This window comes from Macaca nemestrina, chromosome 3, assembly GCF_043159975.1.
Source record: "Macaca nemestrina isolate mMacNem1 chromosome 3, mMacNem.hap1, whole genome shotgun sequence".
Taxonomy (NCBI): domain Eukaryota; kingdom Metazoa; phylum Chordata; class Mammalia; order Primates; family Cercopithecidae; genus Macaca; species Macaca nemestrina.
This window is the reverse complement of record NC_092127.1, coordinates 38666237-38693482: the sequence shown is the minus strand read 5'-3', so window position 1 is coordinate 38693482 and position 27246 is coordinate 38666237. Positions and strand designations below refer to the sequence as shown.

The following is a 27246-nucleotide window of genomic DNA, read 5'->3' as shown; positions in this document are numbered from 1 at the left end:
TCTTCTCAAGATCTTTCTAGTGTATTATCTCAAATATACTAAAGAAAGAAGACGGCCGGGCGCAGTGGCTCCCACTTAAAATCCCAGCACTTTGGGAGGCAAAGGCGGGCAGATCACAAGGTCAACAGAACAAGACCATGCTGGCCAACATAGTGAAACCCCGTCTCTACTTAAAAAAATACAAAAATTAGCTGGGTGTGGTGGCAGGTGCATGTACTCTCAGCTACTCAGGAGGCTGAGGCAGGAGAATCGCTTGAATCCAGAAGGCGGAGGTTGCAGTGAGCTGAGATCACGCCATTGCACTCCAGTCTGGGCAACAAGAGTGAAACTCTGTCTCAAAAAAGAAAAGAAAAGAAAGACTACACAATCAAGGTTAAAAATTAAATGTTACAATAACAGAAAGTAGTTTGCAATTAATAAATAAAACCGCTTTTTAAAAGTCTAAATGATGGCCAGGCTTCGTGGCTCATGCCTGTAATCCCAGCACTTTAGGAGGCCGAGGCAGATGGATTACCCAAGGTCAGGAGTTCGAGAGCAGCCTAGCCAACATGGCAAAACTGTGTCTCTACTAAAAATACAAAAATTGGTGCGCATCCATAGTCCCAGCTAGTCGGGAGGCTGAGGCAGGAGAATTGCTTGAACCTGGGAGGTGGAGGTTGCAGTGAGCTGAGATCATGCCGTTGCACTCCAGCCTGGGCAACAAAGCAAAATACATCTCAAAAAAAAAAAAAATCTAAATAAGAAATCTGTTTCATAGTTTAACAAATAATGTTTTCTCTTTCTTGGCTGTACAAAAAATGATGCATCTTACAATATCATCTTATAGAGTCAATGAAAAATAATAAATGTACAGGCCAAAAAACATCAAGTTTTCTTCATCCAACTAACTAGAAAAATAGAAGACCCACCATGCACACTAGATTAAGGCTACTTAGAGATGAGAGATAGTAGTATGATCAATCTGGTCTTCAAGTAATTGGGACTTCAGTTATTAACTGTTCCTTAAGTCTTACTCTATAATAAATGTGCTAAATTATAATTTTAACAGTACTTACGTACATTGTGAGGAAATCAATATATAGCTATTAAAATACGTAATGTTTTAAATGGGCTTTAAAGGTTCAAAAAATAAAATGACCCTTGAAAACTAGGTTTAAGGGAACTAAAAACTACTAGATTATTTAATAGGTGATCATCCAAAATAAAATATGTATAACAAGAGGAAACAATGTAAGGTTACAGTAAATATGGAATTTAAATATAGTAAGACAGTTCAACTGTCAGCAAAGTCCCTGTAAAAATATAATGAATGCTAGGATTATCAGAGATTTTTTTAATTTCATTTGTACTTGCCAAAAAAAAAAAAAAAACACCCATAGAATAAAAAATACCAGTTTCTCTTGTAATTTGCATTCTTTACCACCACATTTCCCCTTCTGAAAGGAATTAAAGGAAAATTACTAAGATAGGTCAAGTAACTACAGAGGACAGCAAGTGATCAAAGAAGCCACAGAATGTAGGGCAATGCTTATCAGTATAACCAAGTGAATCAGGAGACTGAATGCAATGGAACAAATTTAGACATAAATTCACTGAGTTAGGAAAACCATCTGAAAACCTACACTGTGATCTATGGATTTACACAAATAGGTGCAGAACTGGAAAGTGGGAGAAGAAAACCGTATACCAAATGATTGCCTAGGAATTACTCAGTCTCATTATTTTTCCACTTTAAAACTTTCTGATCAGCTAAGCCCAGGAAGTCAAGGCTGCAGTGAGCAGTGACTGTACCACTGTAGTCCAGCCTGGGCAATAGAGCAAGACCCTGTCTCAAAGAAAAAAAGAAAAAGAAAAAACAACATTATAAAACTCAAATATGGCCAGGCACGGTGGCTCAAGCCTATAGTCCCAGCACTTTGGGAGGCCGAGACGGGCGGATCACGAGGTCAGGAGATCAAGACCATCCTGGCTAACATGGTGAAACCTCGTCTCTACTAAAAAATACAAAAAACTAACCGGGCGAGGTGGCGGGCGCCTGTAGTCCCAGCTATTCCGGAGGCTGAGGCAGGAGAATGGCGTAAACCTGGGAGGTGGAGCTTGCAGTGAGCTGAGATCCGGGCCACTGCACTCCAGCCTGGGCGACAGAGCCAGACTCCGTCTCAAAAAAATAAATAAATAAATAAATAAACAAATAAATAAATAAGTAAAACTCAAATATTTCTACCACAAAATTAAATAAGAGAATAGAAAAGTGAAGTTTTTAGCCAGGTGCAGTGGCTCACAACTGTAGTCCCAGCATTTGGGAGGCTGAGGCAGGCGGATCACTTGAGGCCAGAAGTTTGAGACTGGCCTGGGCAACATGGCAAAACCCCATCTCTACAAAAAATCAAAAATCAGCCAGGTGTCATGGAGCATGCCTGTAGTCCCAGCTACTCAGGAAGCTGAGACAGAAGGAATGCTTGACCCCAGGAGGTCGAGGCTGCAGTGAGCTGTGTTCATGCCACTGCACGCCAGCCTGGGTGACAAAGCAAGCACTTTTTTTTTTTTTCGAGATGGAGTCTCACTCTGTCACCCAGGCTGGCGTGCAGTGGCACAATCTCAGCTCACACAACCTCTGCCTCTGGGTTCAAGTGATTCTCCTGCCTCAGCCTCCTGAGTTGCTGGGATTAGAGGTGCCCGCCACTGTACCCGGATAATTTTTTGTATTTTTTAGTAGAGACAGGGTTTTGTCATGTTGGCCAGGCTGGTCTCAATCTCCTGTCCTCGGGTGATCCACCCCACCTCGGCCTCCCAAACTGCTGGGATTACAAGTGTGAGTCACCACACCAGGCCGGCAAGTAGTCTGTCTTAAAAAAAAAAAAAAAAAAAAAAAAAAAAACTACAGCAGCTTATAGGATAAGAATTAGAGACTAGTTATCATCTGAACTCTCAAGATACTTACCTGTAAAAGAAGAGTTGTATGGTCATCCTCATCTTTCTACCAGAAATACTTCTGGGATGTTTTTATTCATGTATCCATTCATTTATTCATTTATTTAACAAATATTTATTCAGTTCCTATTATGCAAGGCTGTTTCCAACCTCTGAAGGCACTTAACTCAAGCCACGAGCCCAATTTCCTCTACTGCCCACCCCCAACTCCAACAGTTCAAGGGCAGTTAGTTAAAACCTTTCTGAATCAGAAGATAAGGGTAGTAAACTACAAAGAACAACACTACGGCCTGCCAATAAAACTAGCTAATTCCATTTAACCTGTTAAAATCCAATCAGAGAGAAAAATAAACCAAACGTAAGAAAATTTTTGCAATCTAAACAACTTTAGGATTTGATAGCATATCTAATATTCCAAAATAAATATATACAATTTCTTAACTGACATGCCATCTGCCAATAAAAGATTTAAAAGGTAATCTGCTACAAGTCTTCATTCTTAACACTAACCTTTCTTCATATGCTAACATGCACATTTTCTTCTTTACTGTGCCTTGCCTTTCCAAATAAATTTGTGTGTGTGTCTGTAACAGAGTGAGAGACAGACAAACAGAGATACATTGGGTTTTCTTTTAATGTATTCACACCTTAAGGAAGAAGAAAGGCTGAGGTAGCAAAGGAAAGGGAAAAAGTAAATGGGATTATAAAAGTGATGGCTTAAAAAAACACAAATCACAAAACCGTTCTTCCTAGCAGCAATTCTCTAACACTCAAATTTGTCTTTCTAGCTATCTAACTCTTAAGAAAGTAATTAAGCATTTTTAAGTAAGTCTTAAAAAGCGCAGTGGCTCATGCCTATAATCCCAGTACTTTGGAAGGCCGAGGCGGGTGGATCGCCTGAGGTTGAGAGTTCAAGACCAGACTGGCCAACATGGTGAAACCCCGCATCTACTAAAAATACAAAAAATTAGCCAGGCATAGTGGCAGGTGCCTATAATCCCAACTACTCAATAGGCTGAGGCAGGAGAATCACTTGAACCTGGGGGTGGAGATTGCAGTGAGACAAGATCACATCACTGCAACCAACCTGGGTGACAGAGCTAGACTCCATCTGAAAAAAAAAAAAAAAACCTTATGTTTTAAAATAAAAAATAAAACAAATGCTCATGTTCCCTTCTAAAATGAGACCTATGAGAAAAGGTCCACCATGGAACTAGTAAAATCAAAATAACTATTTTATGTTAGTTCAGTCTATGTAAATTGTACTGTAAAGTTTTTGTATTTAGCATTTTAGCCAAGATAAAAATTTAATAAATACAGGTTGAAATCCAGAATTGCACATTTTTAATGGTCATATTTTTATATCATGTTGTTAGGAGGAAAAAATAAAATACCTAAGAATGATAGTTTAAAATCCAAATGATTCTTTACTATCTTACTACTCTAATCTTAAATCTACATTAAATTTTTCCCAGTATATTTAATATATATAACTAAAACATTTTAAATATATAAAAGTGCTTTTTTTTTTTTTATGGTAGAGATGAGGGTCTCACTTTGTTGACCAGGCTGGTCTTGAACTCCTGAAAACTACATTTTTTACAGTCACACAGGCAAATCTACCTAAATTATTTACAATGTAGAACTGAAAATAGTCTATTAAGAGTGCTTTCGGGTCATCAGAATCTTGAAATTATACATTAAAATAGCAGTTCCCAAACTTTATGGCACTAGGGACCAGTTTCATAGAAGACAATTTTTCCACAGAATGGGGGTCAGAGACGGGCAGATGGTTTCAAGATGAAACTGTTCCACCTCAGCGGGAGATGAGCGGCAGGCAAGCGAGCATTACCACCTGAGATCCACCTCCTGTCAGATCAGTGGTGGCATTAGACCCTCAAAGGAGCACAAAGGAGGGATCGAGGTTGCGTGTTCCTTATGAGAATATGTACACAGACCTGAGGTACTATAGACTTGGTCAACTTTTGGCCTCCTTTTAACCATCATAGGATGCTAAAATATGGTCTGAAATAGAATATAGACAAATCTGACAAAATCTGTCAATCTGGTAAGATGGTTAAAATAAAGGGAAGGAAGTAGACTGCTATCCCAACTGTTTCCAAACCAATCACTGAAATCTCCAATATATAAACCAAAGCCATCATGCTAATTTTTATCATTCCATAAAGGGTAGCAAACGTACCATAAAAACAAAACAGAGATCTACTCATGTTGAGGTGACTGAAAACAAAGATTTTTACAGGCCTTTTTACTTGACGCAGGATGCCAAGGAAGCTTCTAACTGCAGAATAGAATACAGATCCCAAGGAAAAGCAGCAGCCCAAGGGGCAAGGAACTAAGAGGTAAAGCAGTAAAGAAAATGATACTTGTGCGATAGGTGAAAGGACAGAGAGGGAATCTGTGGAAATTTCCACCTTCTGCTAAAGAACAAAAAAAAAAAAAAAAAATCATAGGATATTCCATTTGACCAACAATATACCCTGTGGGGCCAGGGAGTAGAGAAGCTAGCTGAAAACAGGCTCATTAGAGTCAAAATTTGACATGTCTCAGGCAAAATCATTCTTAAAATTTTGTTCCATATCATGTCTTCAGATTTACATAAGAAGGGTTTTCCTCATCCATAACCAACTAATTGGCATTTCCAGCTAGAAATAAGAACTTAAATTACATAGTGGTCCCAATAGAATGTAACAGACTTTGATTTGCAATTAAGAATATTTTACTCCTACTCCAGTAATGACAAGAGCAAAACAAAAATACATCAAGTCTTTCTCAAAGCCAATACAATAAGTATAGAAGAAATTGTGCTAATGCCTTAAAGGTTACTGAAAAGGTACTTTTGTGCTAATGCCTTAAAGGTTACTGAAAAGGTACTTAGAGAAGTATGCATATAAATATCTACCAGAAAGGATAAAAATACCAATCAGTAAGTTCATTCAGGCCAGGTGTGGTGGCTCACCTGCAATCCCAGCACATTGGGAGACCGAGGCGGGCAGATCATTTAGGTCAGTCAGGAGCTCGAGAACAGCTGGGCCAACATGGCAAAACCCCATCTCTACTAAAAATACAAAAATTAGCCAGGTGTGGTGGTAGGCACCTATAATCCCAGCTACTCAGCAGGCTGAGGCAGGAGAATCGCTTGACCCTGGGAGACAGAGGTGGCCGTGAGCTGAGATCGCACCGCTGCACTCCAGCCTGGGCAACAGAGTGAGTCTCCATATCCAAAAAAAAAAAACAGGCTAGGTGAAAAAACAGGCCAGGTGCGGTGGCTCACACCTGTTATCCCAGCACTTTGAGAGGCTGAGGCAGGCAGATCACCTGAGGTCAGGAGCTGGAGACCAGCTTGGCCAACATGGGAAAACGCCGCCTCTACTAAAATTACAAAAAATAGCCGGGCATCCTGGTGAGCGCCTATGATATCAGCTACCCAGGAGGCTGAGGCAGGAGAATCGCTTGAACCCAGGAGGCGGAGGTTGCAGTGAGCGGAGATCACACAGCTTCACTCCAGCCTGGGTGACAGGGTGAGACTCTGTCTCAAAAAAAGTTCATTCACCTTGTTGAAAACTCTTCCTATAATATCAAACCCAAATCAGCATCCATCATCGTAGATTATTAGACGTCTATCTCAAATACACAAGAAAAAAATAATAAAATCAAACCCTATGTATAAACCCATGGTGACCTCAGGCAATTTTAAATCCAAAATTATTTGAAGGGATAAAGAGTCAAATTGCCAGTGCCCTCAGAACAGTACAGGACACACTGGATCCCATTAATGAGCATGGTACTACTACATTCAACACACCATGGATATTATTTCATCAATTTCATATAAACTTTGGCAGCAGACTTTAAGTTCCTAGAAAATTGTTCCCCATAGTTTTGTAACCTTAATTAAAGTATAATAATTACAAGAAACAAATCACAGAGAGGGAAAGAAAACAAACATATAGAGGCCATGATGTCATTAGTTTAAATGACATATGAAAAAAATGCAAGAATGTTGATAATGATTAAAGCTGGTTGATGAGTTCATAGGTGTTCTTTTATGCTTTTGTGCATGTCTAAAATTTTCTATGAAAAACTGAGTATCAATTTTTTTTTTTTGAGATGCAGGCTCACTCTGTCACCAAGCTGAAATGCAGTGGCGCAATCTCAGCTCAATGCAATCTCTGCCTCCGTGTTCAAGCTATTATCTTGCCTCAGCCTCCCCAGTAGCTGGGACTACAGCCGCGCAACACCACCCCCAACTAATTTTTGTATTTTTAGTAGAGACGGCGTTTCCCCATGTTGTCCAGCATGGTCTCGATCTCTTGACCTTGTGATCCACCCACCTTGGCCTCCCAAAGTGCTGGGATTACCGGCGTGAGCCACCATGCCCGGCCATCAAATTTTATGAACAGTATATCAAACTCACCAAAATGAGTTTTTATTGGCTATTTATAAATTGTGGGGGGAGGGGGACATGGTAATTAGCATTAACTAAGTGCCTATAAAGTGTTTGTTTTGTTTTTGTTTTTGAGACAGAGTCTCGCTCTGTCACCCAGGCTGGAGTACAATGGCACAATCTCTGATTACTGGAACCTCTGCCTCCGAGGTTCAAGCAATTCTCCTGCCTCAGTCTCCCAAGTAGCTAGGACTACAGGCAAGCACCACCATGCCCGCCTCACTAATTTTTGTATTGTTAGTAGAGATGGGTTTCGTCATGTTGGCCAGACTGGTCTCAAACTCCTGACCTCAAGTGATCTGCCCTCCATGGCCTCCCAAAGAGCCAAAATTACAGGTGCGAGCCACAGCCCCCAGGTAGGTGTTCCGATATATAAGAACTCTATGGCCAGGCATGGTGGCTCACACCTGTAATTCCAGCACTTTGGGAAGCCAAGGCGGGCAAATCACAAGGTCAGATGTTCGAGACTAGCCCGGCCAATATGGTGAAACCATGTTCGAGACTAGCCCGGCCAATATGGTGAAACCCCACCTCTACTAAAAATACAAAAAGTAGCTGGGCATGATGGCACACGCCTGTAGTGCCAGCTACTCGGGAGGCTGAGGTGAGAGACTCGCTTGAACCCGGACGGCAGAGGTTGCGGTGAGCCGAGATCGTGCCACTGCACTCCAGCCTGGGCAACAGAGCAAGATTCCATCTCCAAAAAAAGAGCTCTATGAGATAGAATCAGCCCAATTTTACATAAAAGAAAATTAAAAATCAAGAGAGTAAATTTAATCTTCCTCAAGATCATATAGGAGCTGAACTGAGACCCACAGCCAAAGAAAGAAAAAAGGAAATATAAAAGGAAGACAATGACTGGCAAAGGAGAAAAAAAAAAAACCTTTTTGGCACTAATATACAAAAGAAAAAATAAGCCAGGCATGCATGGTGGCTCATGCCTGTAATCACAGAACTTTGGAAGGCTAAGGTGGCATGATGGCTTAAGGCCAGAAGTTCCAGACTAGCCTGGGCAACATAGCAAGACCCCTATCTCTATGAAAAAAAAAATTTTAATTAGAATTTAATTTTTTTTTAATTAGAGAAATACAATTTCCAGAAAATATCACAAGGTAAAAGATTCTTATACAAGTATGCAATATCAAATATTAAAGCAAAAAAAAGAAAAAATAGAACTGTATTTAAAAACCTACACTGTAAGGGTGGAAATCTTGGGGACTGGAATCCAGAGGAGAAATCCCATTTCAGCTATGATGTTAAACCAGTTGTGTGTGAGTATGTGTATGTATATATTTACATATATATATAAATTCACACATACACATCCATATCAAAACTTCCCTAAACCTGAATTTAACATACAATTTAAAATAAATTAAGAAAACGCTCTAAAAAGTGTCATTACGTACTTAACGTGGTAGTCTATATTTTTCATCCAAAAGAATTTAGCATATAATCCTTATATTTGAAGTTCACTGTACAAATACATTACTCCAACATTCCAGTGTTAAGGCAAGCATCTAAAAGTAATAATTTGCTGGGTATGGTGACTCCTGCCTGTAATCCCAGCACTTAAGGAGACCAAAGTGAGAGGACTGCTTGAGGCCAGGAGTGTCAGCCCAGCCTGAGCAACATAACGAAACCCTGTCTCTACAGAAAAAACAAAAGAACTAACCAGGTATGGTGGCATGTGCCTATAGTCCCAGCTGCTTGGGAGGCTGAGGTTGGAGGATCGCTTGAGCCCAGGAGGTTGATGCTGCAGTGAACCGTGCTCACAACACTGCACTCCAGCCTGGGTGACAGGGCAAGACCCTATCACATGGCCAGGCACAGTAGCTTACACCTGTAATATCAGCATTTTAGGAGGCTGAGGTGGGCAGATCACTTGAGGCCAGGAGTTTGAGACCAGCCTAGCCAACATGGCAAAACCCTGTCTCTTACTAAAATAAAAAAATTAGCCGGGCATGGTGGTGCACACCTGTAATCCTAGCTACTCAGGAGGCTGAGAGGCACAAGAATCGCTTGAACCAGGGAGGCACTGAATCCAGGACGGGGAGGTTGCAGTGAGCCGAGATCGTGCCACAGCACTCCAACCTGGGTGACAAAGTGAGGCTCTGTCTCAAAAAAAAAATAAAAAGAAAGAAGAAGAAGAGGAAGAGGAAGAAGAGGAAGAGAAAGAAGAAGAAGAAACAACAACACAATTAAACACCACTACAAACTTACTAGAATAACTAAAATTTAAAACACTGATAATACTAAGTGCTGACAAGGATGGAGAACAACTACAGCAACTACATTACTTGTAGAAATGCAGCATGCTACAGTCACTTTGGAAAACAGTTTGACCATTGTTATAAAGTTAAATATACATTTACCATACCAAGCACACTCTTCAGTATTCACCCAGGAGAAAAGAAAATATGTCCACACAAAGGCCTATAGGCAAAGGTTTGGGGTAACTTACCCAAAGTAACTGGATAAACAAACTGTAGTTACATCCATAGAATAGAATACAACTCAGCAAAAATAAAAGAAACAAGCTACTTAATTATGCAACAACATAGAGCAATCTCAAATGCAATTTGCTAAGTACAAAAAGCTAGTCACAAAAGGCTACTTGCTACATGATTCCATTTTTATTCAACATTCTGGAAAAGACAAAATAACAGGGACAGAAATTAGATCAGTGGTTGCCAGGGGATAGGGATGGGGAAGGCAGAAACGACTACAAAGGGGTAAAAGGGAACTTTTTGAGGTGGTGGAAATATCTTATATCCCAAATGTGATGGTGTAAGTTATATGACCATATACATCAATCTACACAACTCAAAAGGGTGAATTTTATTCTATGTAAATCATACCTTAATAAACCTGACTTTTAAGAAGATGACAAAGACGTAATCTCTGCCTTCAAGCTCATGATCTAGTAACAGAAATATATATAAACACATAATTTGAACTAGGTAAATGCTACAGTAAGTGATGAACAAAGTTCTGTGGTAGAATGGAGAAGGCACAAAGTGTCTTAGAGTGAGGCAAAGGATTCTCAGAGAAAATAACATGTAAGCTATGTCTTAAAAGTAACGAGGCCTGGCGCGGTGGCTCACGCCTGTAATCACAGCAGTTTGGGAGGCCAAGGCAGGTACAATCACTGAGGTCAGGAGTTCGAGACCAGCCTGGCCAACATGGTGAAACCCAGTCTCTACTAAAAATACATAAATTAGCCGGACACGGTAGCGCGCGCCTGTAGTCCCAGCTACTCACGAAGCTGAGGCTAGAAAATTGCTTGAATTCAGGAGGTAGGGGTTGCAGTCAGCCAAGACTGCACCACTGCACTCCAGCCTAGGTGACAGAGCAAGACTCCATCTCAAAAAAAAAAAAAAAAAAGGTAACGAGCATGACGATGACAGACCAAGAAGAAAGAAAAGTACCCAAGTAGAGAGAACAGTTGAGAGAAAAACACAAGAGGTATGTAAAGGCAAGATTAGCCATGTGAGAGACAGTAAACAAAGTGTAGGATGAGTTAGAATCTCAGAGGTCATGCCATACACGATAAGATTTATGTTTTAGAAACGTAAGTATAAATATCATGTGAGAAAATATATGGAGGTAATACGAATGACTGGCAGAGAACAAGAACAGTTCTGAAGGGTGTTACAATAATCCTAGAAAGAGATACCTGGGGTCTGAATTAAGGTTCAATTAAAAGGCTATTTAGTGAAAGACTACTTGTGGGAATGAGGAAGAAAAAAAAATCAAAGTTAATCGAAATTTCTGCAAAGAACAAATGACGTCAATAAGGTGAAAAACATAAAAGGAAATACAGATTTGTTTGATAATCCAGGTTGGGGGAGAATCATCTGGCTTCCATTTTCCATCTACTAACTCTCTTCCTTCTAGGCATGCCTTCCCTAACTAAAATTGGTATTTATTATGACTTATCTACTTGAACTATTTTATAAAATAACTATAAGAAGTGAAGGCAACACAGCAAAACCTCAGCAAAGTTTTTACACTGTCTTAAAGACAGCAGAATAGTTACTTCAAAAGTAAAAATAAGGCCGGGCGCAGTAGCTCACACCTGTAATCCAGGCACTTTGGGAAGCCAAGGCAGGAGGACTGTTTGAGTCCAGGATATCAAGACCTTAGCCTGAGCAATATAGCAAGACTCCATCTCTACCGAAAAATGAAATTTTTAAAAAATTAAAAATAAGTTTGAAGGCCGGGCGCGGTGGCTCAAGCCTGTAATCCCAGCACTTTGGGAGGCCGAGACGGGCGGATCACAAGGTCAGGAGATCGAGACCATCCTGGCTAACACGGTGAAACCCCGTCTCTACTAAAAAATACAAAAACCTAGCCGGGCGAGGTGGCGGGCGTCTGTAGTCCCAGCTACTCGGGAGGCTGAAGCAGGAGAATGGCGTGAACCCGGGAGGCGGAGCTTGCAGTGAGCTGAGATCCGGCCACTGCACTCCAGTCTGGGCGACAAAGCGAGACTCTGTCTCAAAAAAAAAAAAAAAAAAAATAAGTTTTAAAAAAGAAAACACTGGGCAGTTTGGCTAGAGCATAATTATCAGAACAGATAATTAGAATTCCTGGTTTTTCAAAAATTTGGATCGTAATAAAAGGAAATTTCAATGTTCTATTTCAATTTTCAGCAGCAAATAAATGTGTACATACAGGAACTTAAAGAATAAAACATAAATGAAAATAGGAGAGGAAAGAATAAATTTAAATACTGCATAAGCTTTCCAACTTAAGTAACAGGTTCCAAATTTGTCTTCAAAAATCAATTATGTGACGGCTGGGCAAGGTGGGCTCACATTTGTAATCCCAGCACTTTGGGAGGCCAAGGCAGGTGAATCATCTGAGGTCAGGAGTTCAAGACCAGCCTGACCAACATGATAAAACCCCATTGTATTAGTCTGCTTTCATGCTGTTGATAAAGACATACCCAAGACTAGGAAGAAAAAGAAGTTTAATTGGACTTACAGTTCCACATGGCTAGGGAGGCCTCAGAATCATGGCAGGAAGCAAAAGGCACTTCTTACATGGTGGTGGCAAGAGAAAATGAGGAAGATGCAAAAACAGAAACCCTGATAAAACCATCAGATCTCATGAGGCATATTCGTTACCACGAGAACAGTATGGGGGAAACCACCCCCATGATTCAAAGTATCTCCCACGGGGTCCCTCCCACAACACACAGGAATTATGGGAGTACAATTCAAGATGAGATTTGTGTGTGGACACAGCAAAACCATATCACCCATCTCTACTAAAAATACAAAAATTAGCCTGGCGTGGTGGCAGGCACCTGTAATCCCAGCTACTCAGGAGGCTGAGGCAGGAGAATCGCCTGAACCTGGGAGGCAGAGGTTGCAGTGAGCCGAGATCATGCCACTGCACTCCAGCCTGGGCGACAGAGCAAGACTCTGTCTCAAAAAAAATAATAATTTTTAAAAATCAAGTATGTGAAATTTAGAATATATTGCCCCAAAGAAACAATATGACACTAAAGCATAGCTAAACAATACTAGGGTATTACACCAACCTGCTGAAGAACCAACCCCACCACCATCACCACCACCACCACTACCACTACCACTACCAAAGTACAGTGTTTAGGAGAACAGGGTGCTCTGAGGCTGCCTGAGGTGCAACATCTTTTGTGACCTTGACTGGGGTAATTAATTCTACAAGTCTAATATTCCTCACCTTTAAAATGGAGATGATAAAATCACCTGCTCCGCAAGAGTAACTATGAAAATTAAAAGAGGGAATCTAAAGCACTTAGCACAGTCATTCACCTAACATGTATTTATTAAGCACCTACTACATGTCAGGTATATTTTAGGACCCAAGGCCCTGGCAGTGAAACAGTAAACAAAAAAGTAAGTCCCTACTCTTATGGAGTGTGTATTCTAATATAAGAAAACATGCGCCGGGCGCGGTGGCTCACGCCTGTAATCCCAGCACTTTGGGAGGCCGAGGCGGGCGGATCACAAGGTCAGGAGATCGAGACCACGGTGAAACCCCGTCTCTACTAAAAATACAAAAAATTAGCCGGGCGCGGTTGTGGGCGCCTGTAGTCCCAGCTACTCGGGAGGCTGAGGCCGGAGAATGGCGTGAACCCGGGAGGCGGAGCTTGCAGTGAGCCGAGATCGCGCCACTGCACTCCAGCCTGGGCGACAGAGCGAGACTCCGTCTCAAAAAAAAAAAAAAAAAAAAAGAAAACATGCAATAAAAAAAAAAAAAATCTGATGGAGTTAATGCTATGAAAATAAAGCAGGATATAAGAAATGAAGAGTAACAAGGAGAAGGATACTATTTTGGTAGTAGGAAAAGGTTCCTAATAAGGCCACAAATTTTAACAAAGACCATAACAGAATGAAGAAGAGGGTCATACAGAGAACTGGGGGAAGAAATCAGATCCATTTCTGGCAATATGGTAGACTAGATGCCCAGGAAAATACTTGTGATTCAGAATTTTTTAAAATGTTGAATATTAAAATCAAAATAGTATTTTTCATGAGTGGCTGAGCTGAAACAAAGAAAAAACAACAAAGCATTGGTGAGCACTGAAACGAGCCTCTCCCCTGGGAGCATCCATCAATCCCCAGTGGCTTAGAAGTCAGTTTAAGGGACCGGTGAGAAGGACATAAAGGTTGGAGCCTAAACAAGGTGGGAAATCTGAAAAGCAGCACTCAGTGGACGAACTGCAGAGGGGGGTAAACAACATGCTAAACAGAGATCACAGGTGGCATATTTGCCTTTCCCAGTCTCAGTGGAAGAGAAAAAATGAAGTCACCCTTCTCTCACTCGTTTAAGGACAAAATTCATACTACCTATGTGGTCTAGAAAAACTCAAACTAAAAATTCAGTTTCAAGAGATTCTGGGTTGGAAGAGGCTAGAGCATGACAGAAGCAAACACCAGTCCAGTCAAGAGGAGTACACTAAACCCAAGCCTTCAGTGACACTCACAAATAAAAATCCATGGAAGATAATCTCACAATTAAAAAGAAATTCACAAAATAATGAAAAAACAAGCCCCCAAGAATCAGCAGAACAAGCCTTTCAGAAACAGAAGAAACAATAAGGAATATGAAAATAATCAGATATATAATACAAAAATGTTAATGTTTAAGGAAACAAAAGATATCAAAAATATGACTGAGGAAAAGAAACTGTAAAAAACATGAAACATTATAATTGCTTATTGACAGTCATACCATTATATTATAATTGCTTATTGATAGTCATATAATAATTAGATATTTGAGAGGAGATCATTCTAGGCAAAGGAAAAAATAAGTTCAAAGGCCCTAAGGTAAGAGTATGCCTGGCTTGTTTTAGGAAGTACAAACGGGCCATGGCATCCAGAGTTGATTAAACAAGGAAGAAAAGTGGGAAGAAATGAGGACGAAGAACTGGTACTTAGTAGGTCACAAAATACCTCAACAAATGTTAGCTATTATCCCATAACTTCTGTTGGAAAATTTTGGATATTAGAAATAATAATGTCTTCTTTACCACTTCTGCATTAAATATAGAAGCCAGAGCAGAGCTACAGGGGATCTCAAGTAGGTTCAGAAGGAAATAAGAAAATATTCCTTTTCTATGAAGTGGGGAGAGTCTTCAGTAGAGGTCCCAGTGCAAAGGAAGACATCTGGGTCTTATGTGAGCAAGGTAGAAATGAAGTGATTCAGAAGATACACTTCTGGAAACAATAATGATCAACAACAACCAAAAAAAAAAAAAATTGAGATGAAATTACCATTTCAAAGTAGCAGACATTTCAAACTTGGGCATTAATTGGTAACCAGGACATCCTCATAGTACTCAAAAATTTCACAATTCAAATTAACGTTTACATTCTATGACAATGAGAATTTAGCATAAATGAAACTCCCAAAGATATGCCAAACTTTTTAACTATTCGATTTAATTCTCAACTTTTTCTAAATATTTTTAAAAGACACTAACAAGCAGCAAAATAGTACTAATTTGATTTTTCTTTTCTTCCATATTCCTACCCTCAGACTAAGGCATTGTCTAACAAACCCATGAACAAAACACAAGTAATACAGGTTAAGAATAATATTCATAAGCCACAACTAGAGGTATGATGAATCCCTAAATATTAAAGAGTTAGTCATTCCATTTTTTCCCAATTAGAAAAATAACAGAAAATTGACTGGTGGATATCTTAAATACATAGAAACTACCATGCACCACGTGACACATGAAGAAATAGATGCAAAGAATCAAAGTATGCACTGTTAAATCAATGATAAAGTTATAAAATAATTCATTTTCTCAAAGCTTATCACTCTTAACAATGTTTGTAATTATCATAACCTAATACAATTCTTTAAAAATTTAGTTAAATTAGGTTCTAATAAAAGAACACAACTTATATTAATAATCACACAGTATAACGTAGTACACACAAAATTCAAATTCAAACAACCTAAGTCCAAATGCCATCTTACTAACTATGGGACTTGAGCATCATTAATCACTCCAATCCTGTTTTCATGCTATAAATCAAGTTTAATAAAGTATGGCCCCATGGAGTTGTCACATGGAATAAATAAAACAAAGCCCTGTAAAACACATGTTTATCAGCAGACCCAGATATACACCCTGACTTACATCTAGGTTTCATTCTATTATAACCGGATCATAAAGCAAAGCATTAATTTCTTTTTTATTTTTATTTTATTTTATTTTATTTTACTTGAAGTTCTGAGATACATGTGGCATTAATTTCAATCTTTCCTTCTGAAGCACCACTTAAATAACTTGATGTGACTGTTCATGCACAGTGCACTCAGCACTATAGAATAAAGTCAGTGTCTAACAATAAAAACTAGAAAGATACTTGTGCAATATGTTATACTCAATGTAGAACTTGGCTAAACTGAAAATTTTCTGAAATACTGTATGTAAATAAAGAAGCAGAGCAGTCCCTACAAATAGAAATGGCTCCTGAAATTTTTATGTCAAAAGTCATCTTGTCAATTTATGTGTAACATTCAAGGGACTACCAAATGGTCATCATTTGACTCACTCAAAACTACTTTGTTTCAAAAGTTCATCCCCACACAGATAAACATGTCAAAGATGGTACAATTCACTAAAAATAGTCAAGTTCTCTGCTCATACAAATGGGATTTCTATGCAGGTTACTCGTATTCAATCTAAATGACTAACAACTTACAAAGACTTAAGACGATCCTGCAAGAAAGATGCCTAAGGGGAAAAAAAAGAATTAAGATAAAGTAGTATTTTGTTTTAGGCTGTTTATTTTAAAGTGTGTAGCTGTTAGAGGGAAAAAAAAACATGACTTCCTTTACATTATCCTAAAACATTCTACAATTCTTTTTCTTTATAATCCTTTTTGAGACAGAGTCACGCTCTGCTGCCCAGGCTGGAGTCCAGTGGCGAAATCTCGGCTTACTGCAACCTCCGGGATCTCCAGGGTTCAAGCGATTCCCATGCCTCAACCTCTGGAGTAGCTGAGATTACAGGCATGCGCCACCACACCCAGTTAATTTTTGTATTTTTAGTAGAGACGGGGTTTCACCATGTTGGCCAGGCTGGTCTCCGACTCCTAACCTCAAGTGATCCGCCCACCTCAGCCTCCCAAACTGCTAGGATTACAAGCGTGAGCCACTGCGCCTGGCCAGTCTATTAACTGTAAAAGCTATGAAAACTTTTTTTTTTTCTTTTTTGAGATAGGGTCTCGGCCAAGCGCGGTGGCTCACACCTGTAATCCCAGCACTTTGGGAGGCCAAGGAGGGTGGATCACCTGAGGTCAGGAGTTCGGAACTGGCCTGACAAACATATAGAAACCCTGTCTCTACTTTAAAAATTACAAAATTAGCCGGGCGTGGTGGCGCATGACTGTAACCCCAGCTACTTGGGAGGCTGAGGCAGGAGAATCGCTTGAACCCAGGAGGCAGAGGTTGCAGTTAGCTGAGATCGCGCCATTGCACTCCAGCCTGGGCAACAAGAGCAAAACTCCGTCTCAAAAAAAAAAAAAAAAAAAAAGGGAGATAGGGTCTTACTGTGTCGGCCAGGATAGAGTACAATGGCACAATCATAGTTCGCTACAGCCTCACACTCCTGGGCTCATGTGATCCTGCCACGTCACCCTCTCGAGTGGGTAGGACTACTGGCACACACTACCATGTAGACCTGATTTTTTAATGTTTTTGTAGATATAGGATCTCACCATGTTGCCCTGGGTGGTCTTGAACTCCTGGCCTCAAGCAGTCCTCCCACCTGAGCCTCCCAAAGTGTTGGGATTATAGGCATGAGCTACCGCACCCAGCAGGAAAATTCACTTAATTACTAAAATTTTAAAATACCACCTCTACACATAAAATCCCCCATGAATAAATCTATATTTTGTTTTGGTAATGCCAGGTTGCTTTCTAAGACAACAATTGCTCATGTGCCTGTATGTATAAATACATGTAGGCATTTGGGAAAGAAGAAAAATGACTAATTTTCTCTTCCTACAATGTCTTCAGTGATCTACACTAGAACTCCATTATCTGAAATTAACTAAGGTATTCCTAGGCAGAAAAATCACTTGGTCAATTGTAGCCTAAGTCGGTCCTATATTTATTCAACGGCTATCACGTATTCATCACTTTGTTATACCTTAGACTTCCAGCAGATAATGAACTAACATAACCTAAAAAATCATCACTTTACAAATGCCTGCAAGTATTAGGTAAATATAACAAAAAATACTTTTCAATGTAGAACTGAGCTTGAGTTTGCAAAGAAAGAAAAAAAGGAAAATCCCCAAACCTAAAGTGAAGAAGAAACAGAAAAATAAGTATCTGAACTTCTATTACAACTGCTGAAGGGGCAAGAAAGAGGAAGCTAGTACTAGGGGGCTTGAATTTTATTTCGTTTTTAGAAACAAACAAAAAAAAGTATTTACTCAAGATGGGGAAGTAGAGATAAAAATCTCTACATAAATATGGGATACCCTCAGTAAAAAAGTAGATTCTTCCTCTCCCCCACAAAACAACTTCCCTGGCACAGGAAGTTACAAATAACTAGTCTTTGGCTGGGCTGCTGATTTCCTTTTTTTTTTTTTTTTTAATTCAACAGAGATAGGGTCTCACTATGTTGCCCAGGCTGGTCTTGAACTCCTGGGCTCAAATAATCTTCCTGCCTCTGCCTCCCAAAGTCCTGGGATTACATGCATGAGCCACCGTGCCTGGTCACTGTTGATTATTTTTAAGTTTCCTCTGAGATAGTAAAATTCTGGGATGTTATTCACATAGGTTTTGAAGTCCAAATTTACACTATTGGCATGAACAGCAAACCCCAGAGTGACAAATTTAAAACACCAAAAAAAAGAATTTCAGGTATAATATACCCCCTAACGCTCCAGGCAAACTTAACCCATATGTTCTAGTAATAAACATTTCCTAAGCATATACTATGTGTCAAGTACCCTTTCTAGGGGCTAGGGATGCAATAAGCAAAACAGACAAAAATCTCTACTCTTATTAAACATATACAGTAGTCCCTCTTGATCTACAGGGTATACATTGCAAGACCCCTAGTAGATACCTGAAACCACAGATAATACCAAACCCTATGTACACTATGTTTTTTTGTATACACACATACTTATGATAAAGTTTAATTTATAAATTAGGCACAGTAAGAGATTAACAACAATAACTGGTAATAAAATAGTACAGTTAGAACAATACACACAGTTCCCAACTTTTGACAGTTTGACTTACAATTTTGCAACTTTATGATGGTGTGAAAGCAATAAGCATTCAGCAAAAACCTCAATTTAACAATGGAGTTACATCCCAATAAACTCATTGTAAGTTGAAAAGTCAAAACTATCATAAATCAACAAGTATTTTCAACTTACAATATTTTCAGCTTAACAATAAATGTAAGTGCATCAAGTCAAGGAGCATCTGTATAATTCACAATTACATGGATAGAAGATTTGTACATACTGCAAACCTTATCAACCTCAGCATATGATTTTTTTTTTCCTTGTAAGTCAAGAACTTCCACCTATTCACTTAAAAAAAGCACTTTACAATGTCTCTGTGTCATATCCAAATTGCCAACATCACTACTCTTTTCCCGGACATTACTATGTAAAATAAGGGTTACTTAAACACTGCAATACCATGACAGTCAATCTGACAGTGGAGAGGGCTGCTACTAAGTGACTAAATGACAGGTAGCATATACATAGAGCATGGATATGCTGGACAAAGGGATGATTTGCATCCTAGGCAGGATGGAGCAGAATGCTTGAGATTTCATCACACTACTCAGAGCTGCACACAATTTAAAACTTATGAACTGTCAGGGACTTCATGATGGCTGACTAGAGGCATCTCCTACTTGCCTCCTTCACTAGGAATAACCAAAATAGTGAGTGATCACACTTGGAATAGATAATCCAAGAAAGAACACTGGAATTCAATAAAAAAAATGACAAGAAACACCTAAAGCAAGGAAGGGGAGGAAAGCAAGACAGCCAGCTCGGCTGGGAGTCGAGAGATGATCCCCACTGTGGGGAAAGAGTAAGTGAGAGACTCCCTGTGGTCCACATTCCCACTGTGGACTCCTGCAATTCTAGCCATTGGGGAGCCCCTAGGACCTCATGGAAACTAACATAGGGATCTGTCTGGAAATGGCGCAACAGCACTACTCCACTGAGGAAAATTGCACTGGGTCCCATAATCCCCCTAAGTCTTAAGCAGCTACAATAAGGCACCATTTTGACAACCCAGCCCACAACAGACTGAGCACTGTCCTGGGACCCAGCAGCTGGTGCACAGGCAGAAGAAAGAAACAGGCTGCCACCACCAGGACTGAGGCACAAGCTGGGCATGTGTCCCCCACTGCTGACCCCCAGTAGCAGCAGCACAGCACAGCCACTGATGCCCCTCACCCAATCATTCCAGGGCCTGGGAACCACCCTGTCCCTGCTTACCACAGTAGGTGTCTGCACATATCATTGGGAGGCCTGATGACACGCCAGCCCAGCTTCACCAGGTGGACATTTTTGTTTCAACCATATAAAAACTATTTTAAAATATTTTCAAGAATATGTGTGTGAAAAGGGATGCTTTATAAAAGGTGAATATAACAGATTGGCTCAACTAGGTCAGTATGGGAAATAAATAGTTTTTCTATTAATTCACAAACAGGAAAAAAAACTGATTTTCCAGTTCCCAAATGATTTCTCAGTTTAAAATAAATCAATTCAAAGGTCAACAAAACTGTATGCTTGCGGGAAGCTAAATTATCAAGTCTGTCACTTCTAGGAAACTATAAAGTGTTAAAATTTCACCAATTCACCCAAATTTATTTTAATTATCATTAACATCAATATATAACCAACAATATCTACTCATGACAGCTAGTAAAATCCCAGCTTGCTTTTTTACAAAAATTGATAACCTGATCCTAAAATTCACACGGAAATGCAAAGGGCCCAGAATAGCCAAAACTGTCTTGAAAAAGAAGAATAAAGAGGTCTTCTCTATTTTAAAACTCACCAGAAAGCTTCAGTAATCAAAAGGCAATTTGGTACTGGTTTTAGAATAGACATAGAGATAAACGGAAAAGAATTGAGTCCAGATAAATCCTTACATTTATGGTCAACTGATTTTTGACAAAAGTGCCAAGGTAATTCAACGGGAAAAGAACAGCCTTTCAACAATTGGCACTCCTGCCGGGCGCGGTGGCTCACGCCTGTAATCCCAGCACTTTGGGAGGCCGAGGCGGGCGGATCACCAAGTCAGGAGATCCAGACCATCCTGGCTAACACGGTGAAACCCCGTCTCTACTTAAAATACAAAAAATTAGCCGGGCATGGTGGTGCATGCCTGTAGTTCCAGCTACTGCGGAGGCTGAGACAGGAGAATCGCGTGAACCCGGGAGGCAGAGCTTGCAGTGAGCCAAGATGGCGCCACTGCACTCCAGCCTGGGCGACAGAGCGAGACTCCGTCTCAAAAAATAATAATAAAATAAATAATTAAATAAATAAAAATTTTAAAGAGATGATTTAAAGTATACGGAAGATACATGTAACTTACATGCAAATACTATACCATTTTATATAAGAGACTGGAGCTTCTGAAAATTGTGGTATCCACTAGGGGTTCTGGAACCAATCCCCCACATATCAAGGGGCGACTGTAATTACTTAACAAAAAAAAAATCTTGAAAGTATGTATTTGTCACCAGCCCATGGGGAACACTATTCTTGAATTAAGTAGCACTGAACACCTTTAAATACCTGATGGAAGCCTTAAACTCAGCAGCAATTTCCTGAAAACATGCCAACATATATTAATTATTCTGGGCCTAAAAGTCTGACAAATTACTTTAAAATACAGATGAAGACAAAAGAAAATGGTTTTAAACTGCAACAAGAAAAATGTACAAGTTGACCTGAAGTTTGAAACACTTGACTACATTGGTATACTGTTAATCAAAACTTATCCGCAAAACAGACTTGCAAAAGAAATTATAAACAGGGTAGTAAATTTCAAAGTAATTTATAACAGACTAAGGTCAAGCTACATTAGCAAAGTTGGGAGGTAGCACTTAAGAAAAAACTCTGGGCCAGGCACAGTGGCTCACACCTGTAATCCCAGCACTTTGGGAAGGCCAAGACAGGCAGATTACCTGAGGGCAGGAGTTCAAGACCAGCCCTGGCCAACATTGTGAAACCTCATTTCTACTAAAAATAACAAAAAAAGTAGCTGGGCATGGTGGTACGCGCCTGTAGATCCAGCTACTGGGGAGGCTGAGGCACAAGAACTGCTAGAATCCAAGCAGCGGAGGTTGCAGTGAGCTGAGATCGCACCACTGCACTCCAGCCTGGGTGACAGAGTGAGACTCCCTCTCAATTAAAAAGAAAAAACAAAAAAAGAAAGAAAAAACTCTGGAAAAGTTATATGGCTCTACCATGTACCATTTGGACACCTCTGGAGGAGAGGAACTTGTTCAATTTTAACAGTATAAACTTTATTGTTTAAGTAGCTAATATTTAGGCCAGGCACGGTGGCTTAAGCCTGTAATCCCAGCACTTCAGGAAGCTGAGCCGGTGGATCACCTAAGGTCAGGAGTTTGAGACCAGCCTGGCCAACATGGTGAAACCCCGTTTCTATCAAAAATACAAAAATTAGTCAGGCCTCGTGGTACACGCGTGTGGTGCCAGCTACGTAGGAGGCTGAGGCAGGAGAATCACTTGAACTGAGGAGGCAGAGGTTGCAGGGAGGCAAGGTTGTGCCACTGCACTGCAGCCTGGGCAACAGACTGTGACTCTGTCTCAAAGAAAAAAAAAAAGACTATCAACTAGGAAATATTTAGGTACAGCAGTACTAACAACACTGAGATGGACTAATTTACATAATCCCAAGACTTTGGTTCCATTTTTTTTTTTTTTAGGGTGTTGCTCTGCATAATTGTAGCTCACTGTAGCCTCAAACTCCTGGGCTCAAGGGATCCTCGCACCTCAGCCTTCCAAGTAGCTGGGACTACAGGTATATGCCACCATGCCCAGCTAACTTTTTATTTATTTATTTTTTTGTAGAGACAGGGTCTCACTATGGTGCCCAGGCTGGTCTCCAACTCTTGGCCTCAAGTGAACCTCCCAAAGTGCTGGGATTACAGGTATAAGCCCCTGTGCGCAGCTGCTTCCAAAGATTTTCTTGAGTGGCCAAAACCCCAGATAATCCACAAAAGAGCATGAAAAGTATTTTAAGGGACAATGGAAGGGGAGAAACTACTACCTAATATTCTCAGCAACTTTCCCTGCCCTACCTGACAAGCGAATGATATTGAGAGGTAACTAACTGAACAGACTTTTCTCTCTCCTTCTATCCAGTCACCCACTATCCTGCAAATACACAGCAGCTTTGAAGGACTTAATCAATGACCTTAAAATCTATACCATGTCTACAGTTCCAGGAAGCATATAAGCAAACTACTGCTATAGAATTTGGATTTCCTTTAATGATAAAAATGCAAATGACTCACATTTGGTCATCCACTCCAACACAGCACATTCTAAAGAACAGGAGTTCCAATCCTCCTTGTGTGTCTTCACACACAAACACCTAATTATGGATTATATTACTACTACAGATTTCTGTTTCTCATTGAAGGCATATGAAGTTTTAAAAAAGAATAAAAAAATCAGAAAGGAAATGTTTCAAGTCTATTTTGAGGTAAAGCAATCAATTTACTATTTATTTTCTTCAGACTTACATATGAAAGCCCACACACATGCATACACACAAGATCCCCAAAATGTTGATAACTGTTGAAGCTGCACAATGGATACCTAAGTTCATTATACTATTCTATTTTTGCATACATTTGAACATTTCCATAACATGCAGTTTTTTTAAATATGTATGTGTGTGTCTATAGATATTTATACGTAAACTCTCAATAAACTGACATAGAAATATCCAATTGTTCAAAGTTTTCATGCTCCAAAACTAAGTGAATTTTTTTTTTTTTTTTTTTTTTGAGACGGTCTCTCACTCTGCCACCCAGGCTGGAGTGCAGTGGCACAATCTTGGCTCACAGCAACCTCCACCTCCTGGGTTCAAGCAAGCGTGTCCAGCTAGTTTTTTTGTATTTTTAGTAGAGATGGAGTTTCACCATGTTAGCCAGGCCAGTCTCGAACTCCTAACCTCAAGTGATGTGTCCACCTTGGCTTCCTGCAGCACTGGGATTACAGGAGTTGCACGCCCAGCCAGAATTTCATCTAGCTACTTTTTATTCTACAAGTTGTACTGCAGGTGACCAGACCATTAGTGAAGGTCTAGTGAAAGAAATAATTAACTGCCCCAGAATAAAACAAGCCTAACCTTGAAAAGAGGCAAACGGAAAGGTGCTAAACAGTTATTACAATTACTGCACGTTTATATTTGGTCCTGTTATCCTCTAACACAGGTGGGTAGGTAGAAAAGGGGGAAGTATTTTAGGGCCAGATTTCCTTTTGATTTTTTAAGTTGATGAGCAAGAGAGACTGGAATAAAGAAATCTAAAAAGTCTCCATTATAAATTATAACCAAGAGAGGCACAATGGCGCATGCCAGTAGTGCCAGCTACTTAGGAGACAGAGTGGGGAGAATCACCTGAACCCAGGAATTCAAGACTAGCCTAGGCAACATAGTGAGACCTCATCTCTAAATAAATAAATAAGTTAATGAATTAATTAAAGGTAGAATTGTATAATATATTAATTATACCTCATTTTAAAAACAATTTAAGCCATATACAGTGATGCATGCCTACAGTCACAGCTACTCAGAAGGCTGAGGCAGGAGAATAGCTTGAACCTAGGAGTTTGAGAACAACCTGGGCAACACACAGAGGCCTCATCCCCCTCCCACCCCCGCCCAAAAAAAGCATTCATAGCTCATCTTAGTGTAATCAGCAATTTCCAATGACTATGCTTTACTGCTAGACATGAATTTATAAAACACACAAAGATTATACTGTATCTGCTTCAATTCCTTGTTTCATATTGCCATTCAATTTTCACAAGATTACTTTAAATGTAATCCTAAATTCATCCCCAATTTAACTTTTGTTAGTCACATCTAAAAATAAAACTAGTCAAAATTAAAAATACTAACTTTGCAGCAAATTAATCTTGCATCAGTACTACAAACAAAAATTTTTAAACTTATTGTAGCAAAACATAACTTTGACTGAATCAAAGACATTAATTCTCAAGTCAAAAAAAGGTCACAAGAACTTACTTAAAGTGGTAAAGGGAAACGCAGACTTAGGCACACATGCCAAGAAAAAAAAAAAATAGAGGTAACTCCTCCGCTAGAACCTCCCCTCAATACTTTCACAGCAACAATTATTTCCTTAGCACAAAAGTGATGTGTTCACTTCCACAAAACCTGGATCATCTAAGTTTGCACAATTCCCTTCAATCTAAAAAATAGATGAAATTGTTTCATTTAGGTTAGTAGAATTTTGTGGCCCTATACATGAAAAAAGTCACCATCAGTGTGAGTAAAGCACATGGCTCCAGCTTCAAGGTCTTGTTTCCCAACCCACTGAAAAGAGTATATGCTTATAAAATATTCATCGACTTACCAGGTTAAAGACAGTTTCTACAATGTCCCTATTGGATACTTCTCCAACTTCAACCAAACCGGTCAACACGGCAAATTTCATTCTGATGCCCCTGATGGGGAGCCCTGGTTTCAGAGACAATGCACCCCCTTCAGTAGGGGTTTCTTCTCTCCCTCCACCTCCCCCGTCATCACCTGTTGGTGGCGGGGAAGGGACACGATTGTCTTCGCTAGCCATTGCTAGCAAAAAGGACAACTCAGAGTCACCCTTGGACAGCAGTCGCTGCACTGGCAATGAGCACAACACACGCAATGCAAAACGAAAGGGTCTCTCTTCCAACTTGTGGAGAAACCCCAAAGCAGTTGATGTGGAAAGTCCTTGGCGTCGCCCTCCTCCTTTTGGAGAATATTTGTCCAATCTCTCTCCCCGAGGCTGACAACAACGCCAAACCCTATTGGAAGATTAAATATATGTTAAATAGGCTAGGTTTTGTTTTAGGGTTTTGAGGGGACAAGAGGGAAATAGTTATTGTCGGTCAAATAAGTTACTAAAGGCACCCCACTACTAGCCACCCGCTTCTCCCCGGCTCAAAGAGCTGGGTTCTGGGTGAAGGCAGGTCCAAGAGGCCCCGCACAGGCTCACTCCTCCCCCACTCTCGTGCAGGTTCTAGGCGCAGGGTAACCTCTCCTCACAGGTGCACCAGAAAGAGAAACTGTCGCGGAGAAAGGAGGGATCGGAGGAAAGAAGGGGGCCCACAAGCTATCACAGAGGTAGAAAGTTCCTCCTCACCCAGATACTCCGGACTCGTCCTCACCCCCCGCCCAGGAGCAGCGAGACGGAGGTGGCGGCGGAGATCCAGGGCAGGAAAAGGCGGGGGAAGGGGGCGGTGATTATTCTAAATGCTCGGCCCAGTGGGAGGAGTGAAGTACCTCTCTCAGGCACCTGAGATTCGACGGGAAGAGGCGGGGAGGTGTGTGTGGTGGCAGGAAGGGAGGGGAGCGGCCAGAGAAACCCGGCGGCGACCGCAGGGAGAGAAGGGAGGACAGAGAGGTCAGTGCACCTGGTCGCAGCCTCCAAGTTTCCCTAGTCCGCTCCCCGGGAGTCCGCGGCTGCACAGAACTCCATGGCTTCCTGGCCCGCCCCGCCCCTGCGCTCAGCCTTTGCAAAAGCAGCCGCTGCTGGCGTTACGGACGCCGCGGCTGAGGCTGCTGCGAGTGGTGAGGATGCTACTGCCACAGCTAGCCCCGCCACGGCTCGCGCGGCTTTCCTGTGCCCACTGAAGCTGCTCCCGGCCGCCATGACAGCACCGAGGGCTGCCGGGCGCCGCGTGCGCGTGCGCGAGCGCGAGCGCGCTGGGCGGGAGGGCGCGAAAGCGGAGGCAGCCGCGCGGCGGGGGCGCGGTGAGGGCGCGCGGACGGCCTAGGGGGCCCAGAGCCAGCGGGAGCGCTGGGCTCGGGCTTCCGGCTGCACTAGGCGCGAGGGCGCGCACCCAGTGGGAGCGCTGCTCTAGTAGCACACCGTGTGTTCGCGGCCCGGCTAGGAGAGAGCCTTCCGTTCGAGGGCCTATACTTCCCCCCCTCCCACTCTCGGACCTCGGAAGGTGCTTCTGCAAGTCCTGAGGCGGGGATTCTGGCGCTCCTGCTGTTAAGTTACCGTTGGGTCCCTTGGCGCGGAGGGAACCCGCCCCGCGTTGCCAAGGTGTGTCATT

The 27246-nt window shown here is 41.0% G+C and overlaps 1 protein-coding gene across 4 annotated transcripts in view; it reads right to left on the bottom strand.

Moving 5' to 3' along the window:
- Positions 1-26717, bottom strand: part of LOC105463467 (LPS responsive beige-like anchor protein) — a 770029-nt gene extending 743312 nt beyond the window's left edge. For 2 of the 4 annotated variants that reach the window (XM_011710553.3, XM_011710555.3), the window contains exons 1-2: positions 26328-26458; positions 25560-25989 (exon numbers count right to left, since the gene is read on the bottom strand). In XM_011710553.3, the coding sequence (XP_011708855.2) occupies positions 25560-25775 (216 nt within the window). In that variant the 5' untranslated portion in view covers positions 25776-25989; positions 26328-26458. The other 2 variants (XM_011710554.3, XM_071092575.1) reach the window with 2 other exon arrangements.
- Positions 26718-27246: the final 529 nt, after the last annotated feature.